General features: G+C 49.5%; 1 protein-coding gene across 1 annotated transcript in view; it reads left to right on the forward strand.

Annotated features, from left to right (window-relative positions):
- Positions 1 to 5,137, forward strand: part of LOC116852180 — a 9,868-nt gene extending 4,731 nt beyond the window's left edge. The window contains exons 2-5 of the mRNA XM_032832259.1: positions 1,111 to 1,723; positions 2,634 to 2,935; positions 3,088 to 4,344; positions 4,433 to 5,137. Coding sequence (XP_032688150.1) covers positions 1,111 to 1,723; positions 2,634 to 2,935; positions 3,088 to 4,344; positions 4,433 to 5,137 — 2,877 coding nt within the window. The remainder of the gene's footprint in view (positions 1 to 1,110; positions 1,724 to 2,633; positions 2,936 to 3,087; positions 4,345 to 4,432) is intronic.
- Positions 5,138 to 6,252: the final 1,115 nt, after the last annotated feature.

The raw sequence follows: 6,252 nt of genomic DNA on the forward strand, positions 1-6,252 counted from the left end.
CGTCGCGCATGTTCGCCTCAGAATCGGACATCGTGATGCTCCGACCCGGAGCGCGTGTCGCGAGGCGTCGCGTTCCGCGGAGCGATCTCCCTCTCTAACATCTCGATAACTGTCTCTTTGTCTATCGATATAATCTCGCGTCTTTGTTAATTGGGGCATTACCGTTACCGTTTTGAAGTAATATTCGAATCGTAACCTCTAATTTCGGCTGCTATCAATATTCTCTACCATTCGCCGATTCCTCGTCAGAGAATTCGTATGTACACGCGGTTGCCGAGTCAATCAGGTCATTCTGGATTAAAGTGCAGTGAGTTCTCTGCATTCTGGGTCGTATCGGGTCCCGCCGACTTGCTAACAATTATCGCGTCTCATCGGCGAACTCATTCCGAGAGTTACGGACAGCGTGCGCCGTATCGAGGGTCGCCGACAAGAGTCCATATACTTGGCATCTAAAGGAACACGACTGCATCTCCATCCGCCCAGCTAGGTCTATCGGAGATCTCATTTTCATCAAACGGACGGATTGGGCTTCCAGCATCTCGTCATTGTTCTATCGCCGAGGTATCACGTCATCTTGGCGCCCAATGTGACAATTGTTTACGTTTCTTTGTGAGAGCTTTCAAGAAGGCATTAAACATTATTAAACATTAAGGCATTATTTACAAAAACTGTTTAATCTCCAACAGTCACTCAAATCAAATCGTTCTGGTTCTCTCGTTTCCATTCCTCACGTTTTCTATTTATCGTCGATATTCCGATCCTCCGTCGCATTTCCCGCCTCCTACCTACCGCCTTCGCGCTCTTTTCAGAGCGGTCCAGAAATTGTGTTCTCCTCAAGAAAATTCTTTCGCGAATTCTCGCATAAAACATTTGGTCCTTCGAGCCGGATCGAGGGCGACCTTGGTTGGAGCTCGACGGTACGATCGACGCGGTCACGTTGTCCTTTCCCATGACTTTCAACTAATCAGGAACACATCATGTCAGAACTTTATCATAAGCAACAATCGTTGTTATGAACGCCTTATTGAACGTTCCTTGGACAACTTCAAGAAAATTGGGAGGAATAATTATACTCCGGCAAAAATAAGATCTCGGATATCGTCTCTCAAGGAAACATGGGCCCAGTGTATCCAACTGCATGCCTCTCTATTGCAACTCACTCCGGAAGCCAACAGGGACTCAGTTGACTATTTCAAGCTCAAGCACTTCGACCTTGCAGCAAATGTCGTCCAATCTACGTTGGATTTCATGGCGGAGTGTCTCGAAGAATTGGAACCCAGCGTGAGTCTGCATCAGCCTACCTCGATTCCGGGTTCGCGACCGGTCGACCATGCGTCTGCGTCGTTTTCGCTATCGCATTTACCGCCGATTAATCTCCCCCAATTTTCCGGGAAATTCGAGGAGTGGGAAAGTTTCCGCGACCGGTTTACGGCGCTTATTGTTCATAATACTGAATTGTCTGCGTTCGCGCGTATGCATTTTCTATCGTCTAGTCTCACTGGCCGCGCTCTGGAATCGATCAAGACGATTCCGGTTACCGCAGACAATTTCGACATTGCATGGGAAACGTTAAAATCGCGGTACGACAATAAACGTCGGTTAGTCGAGACGCATATCTCTAAGTTGTTCCAGTTGCCGTCCGTCTCTTGCGAATCAGCGGCGGATCTTAACAACTTACGGGATGTGGCGAACCGATCGATCGCTTCTCTTAAGAATTTAAATCGTGAGCCCGCCGATATGTTGAGTGATGTGCTCGTGTTCGCCGTCTCATAAAAATTGGATGTCGCGACTCGTCGCGCGTGGAGGTTGAAAGGCGGTAGCGACTTTGATATTCCGACGTACGAAGAACTCGATCGTTTCATCGCTGCAAGAGCTCGCGCGTTTGAAGATTTAGCGCCTCGTACCTCGACTAAACCGGTCCGTTCTCCTCGGTTCGCCAATGCTGCCGCGACCAACGCTTCAAAAATTAATTGTTCCTTATGTAAAGGGTCGCATTTCATTAATAAATGTTCGCTCTTCCTGAGGAAGAGCCCGAGTCAACGTCTCGAGTTAATCAAGCAATTGAATAGATGCCTCAATTGTTTGAGTTCTAAACACGTGGTAAGTGCCTGCTCGAGCAAGTACTCTTGCCGGACCTGCCATCGCCATCATCATTCGACGTTACGTTGACTCGCTCTCTTCCTCAGGATCCTCGATGGCTACAGAGCCCGTTATTTCGCGACCGGAAAGCAATGGCTCTCCAATCACTTCGCTATCGTCTATTCATATTCACTGCTCGCGCATTTTACTCGCTACCGCGCGAATTCGGGTAAGCGCCCCTCCAGGGCGGTCGTGCGTGGTTCGAGCACTTATCGATCAAGGGTCGGAATTACCTTTATAACGGAAAGACTTCGACAAACCTTAAAGTTGGCTCATGTGAGAAAGCTCATGTGAAAATTGTGTTGGCTCACAATCTCCGCTGTCGGCGGTATTGACGCTGGAACTTGCCGATACGCCTCTCGAGTTTTCGTTTCGTCTCTCGACGAATCAGGTCCCGTGCTCACGGTTACCGCCTCAATTATGAAAACTCTTACTCGTTACGTTCCCGAGCAAGCTTGCTCACTCCGCACATCTTCAAAGCCTTGCATTAGCAGATTCTGATCTGCTAACGCCGGAGCCGATTGATCTGCTGTTGGGGGCTGATCTCTACGGCGAATTACTTCTCGATGGCGTAAAGAAGGGGGGAACCGGTCAGCCCGTCGCTCAAAATACGATCTTCGGGTGGATTCTCTCGGGGCCATCCTCTCGTCAGTCTCATTTAAATTCGAGAATTCATGTGCAGCATTGCGCATCATCACTACCGCTCGAAAAAGAGCTCCGCAAATTCTGGGAGGTTGAGGAGATACCTCGCCGCCCGTATTTGAGTCCAGAGGAGCAGCGTTGCGAGGATCACTTTGTGACCTCCCATTCTCGTTCACCGGACGATACATAGTTCGACTCCCTTTTAAGCTAGGACCTCCTATCGACATCGGTTCCTCTTGCCACGTAGCCGACCGGGTGCTTCGACAATTACACCGTAGGTTTAAAATCCAACTTGAGTTGTCTCAGGATTACAGTCAGTTCCTCCGAGACTACGAGGACCTCGGTCATATGCGACTAATAACGAAGGGGGAACTTACAGAAGCTCAATGCGTATACATACCGCATTATCCCGTTCTGCGAGAAAGCAGCAGCACGACTCGTTTGAGAGTAGTGTTTAATGCCTCAAGCTCAAGCTCGAATTCTACGTCATTGAATGACCATTTATTACCGGGTCCCAAATTACAAACCGATCTGTCGACGGTTATTCTCAAGTGGCGAACTTACCAATACGTCCTTAGCGCGGACATTGCCAAAATGTATCGCCAAATTCTAGTCAATTACCAGAGAATCTTGTGGTCAGCGAACAACACGTTCCCAGTTCAGGAGTATCAGCTACTCACTGTCACCTACGGTACTGCTTCCGCTCCATTTCTCGCTCTTCGCGTTCTCCAACAACTCGTCAAGGATGAGGGTCATGCGTTCCCGTTGGCTGTCCCGATCCTGCGAGACGACATTTACGTCGACGACGTACTATTTGGAGCCGACGACATACCTCTCCTTCGACAAACGCGTAATCAAGTTCGCTCGTTGCTTCGTCTCGGTCGGTTCGAACTCCGTAAGTGGTCTAGTAATACTGCTCTTTTATTGCAAGATATCGACTCCGCCGACCATGGTCTCGCGTGTAACAAAAGCTTGAAGCTCGACGAGAACCTTAAAATTCTGGGTATTAGTTGGAATCCTAGTATGGACGCATTCCAATTCAACGTGTCGCTGCCGGATATAATTCCCCACACGAAGCGGGAAATTTTGTCGGCTGTCGCTCGAATCTTCGACCCATTGGGATGGGGCACTCCCGCGACAGTGAACGCCAAAATCTTCCTTCAAAAATTGTGGCAGTCCAAGCTTGATTGGGACGATCCTCTGACGGAGCCATTCACGACTCAATGGTCCGCCATCTATAAATCGTTGACACAGCTCGATGGGCTAACCATCCCTCGTTGGGTTGGACAAGGCGCTGACACTCTCGTTTGCGAATTGCACGGCTTTTCCGACGCGTCGAGCTCGGCTTACGCCGCGGCGGTGTATTTAAAAGTAGTCTCAATGTCGGGCCACACCACCGTGTCATTATTGACTGGAAAGTCAAAGGTCGCTCCAATCAAGACTTGGAGCATTCCGAGACTCGAACTTGCCGCTGCCGTTTTACTCTCTCGTCTCTTAGAATTCGCCCGAGATGCTCTCCATCTGAAGGCAGCCCCTTGCTTCTGCTGGACTGACTCCACAATTGTACTCGCTTGGCTCAGTCAGCCTCCAGCTCGGTGGAAGACTTTTGTGGCTAACCGGGTCTCGGACGTTTAATGTCGCCTCCCAACAGCGACACGTTTCCACGCGAGAAAACCCAGCCGACTGCGCGTCGCGCGGCTGTCTCGGAAATGACCTAGTTCATCATCCCCTTTGGTGGCAGGGTCCGACATGGCTGCGACTCGATCCATCGATGTGGCCGCCGCCGGCGACCATGATCTCGACCGGGTTAGAAGAAAACCCTCGCGTTGCCGTACATGTCGAAACTTCCGCCGCGTCATGGGATCTCGCAACAAGATACTCGTTGTGGCCCAAATTAATTCGGATCACAGCTTACTTGCTTCGATTCATAGCGAAACTACGTCGTTCCGTCAGCAAGGACGCTCCTATCGCCTCTGAGTCTCGAGCTCTCTCCTTTATTGAGTGTCAGACTTCTCGACTGTTTTGGCTACACCGCATTCAATCGGAGGTATTTCCGCTCGAGCGGCAAGCGTTGGAGAAACAACGATCCATTCCATCTAAAAGCCCTCTGTGTGCGCTCAGTGTTTTTCTAGATGAAGATAAACTTATTCACGTTGGCGGGCGGCTAAAAAATGCTCCATTGCCTTTCGCACGCAAGCATCCTGTGGTTCTGGCCGCTCATCCGGTCGTCGAGCTCATTGTTCGTCACGCTCATTTGCGGTCCCTGCACGCGGGCCCGCAACTAACTCTCGCCACCGTGCGGCAAGATTACTGGGTGCTGCGAGCGCGCAGCTTAGTCAAATTCATAATACACTGATGCGTGGTGTGTATTCGCGAAAAAGCACAGAGCCCGGTTCAGCTCATGGGAAACCTCCCTCACGCTCGTGTGACTCCCCCTACTCGCGCTTTTGTAAATTGCGGCATTGATTACGCCGGTCCAGTGCTCGTCCGATCGTTGTCCGGACGAGGCATTGCAGCGCGAAAGGCATACATCGCGATATTCGTCTGTGTGGCCACGCGCGCTGTTCATTTGGAACTCGTCGATGGTTACTCCACCTCGGCTTTTCTCGCCGCATACACTCGATTCTGCTCCCGCCGAGGATTGCCAGCTTCAGTCTTCTCAGACAACGGCACAACTTTCTTCGGCGCCAACCGCGAATTGACTATCGCATTTCGCGCTTTGTTGCGGGATCCGAATTTCCAAAATCGCGTGCGATGAGGTAGAGTGGCGATTTATTCCTCCTGCCGCACCCCACTTTGGAGGCCTCTGAGAAGCCGGAGTCCGCAGTGTCAAACATCATCTTCGTCGGGTTCTTGGCGATCATAAGTTGACATTTGAGGAGTTCACAACGTTGTTGTGTACAATTGAAGCTTGTCTTAATTCTTGGCCGTTGGGACCACTCACCGATAGTCCCGACAATTTCGACATCCTCACTCCAGGCCATTTTTTGATAGGAATTTCTCTTACAGCCATACCGGAACCTTCATTACTCAATATGACTGAAAATCGGTTGTCGCATTGGCAGCTCCTGCGTCAACTATCCGAACGGTTCTGGCGAATTTGGACCGACGATTATCTCAATACATTGCAACAACGAGTCAAGTGGCGTCGGGCCGTTTATTTTCATTTCTTCGTAAAAATGCTAATGCCGGTGATCCTCTAACTTTGAAGAATTATAACTTGAAAAGTACTTCATGAAAAAATATTTTATTATAGAGTTTTGGAAAGCTCTCGAGATGTGCTATAAGAATATGCAATGAAAAATGGGGTGTCCCATTTAAAAAAATTAATGTGACCTTGACCTGACCTTCGCTACGCAACCCAAGGTCAAACTGATGTGATCAGTAAATACATCTTTTTAAACGCCACAACTTTTATCTGAAACATTTTTTTCTAAAATGCTTAGTTTTCGAGATATTTCACCGGTCCGG

This window comes from Odontomachus brunneus, unplaced genomic scaffold, assembly GCF_010583005.1.
Source record: "Odontomachus brunneus isolate Ranch 3 - 2012 unplaced genomic scaffold, Obru_v1 Obru_scaffold_204, whole genome shotgun sequence".
NCBI classification, from domain to species: Eukaryota; Metazoa; Arthropoda; class Insecta; order Hymenoptera; family Formicidae; genus Odontomachus; species Odontomachus brunneus.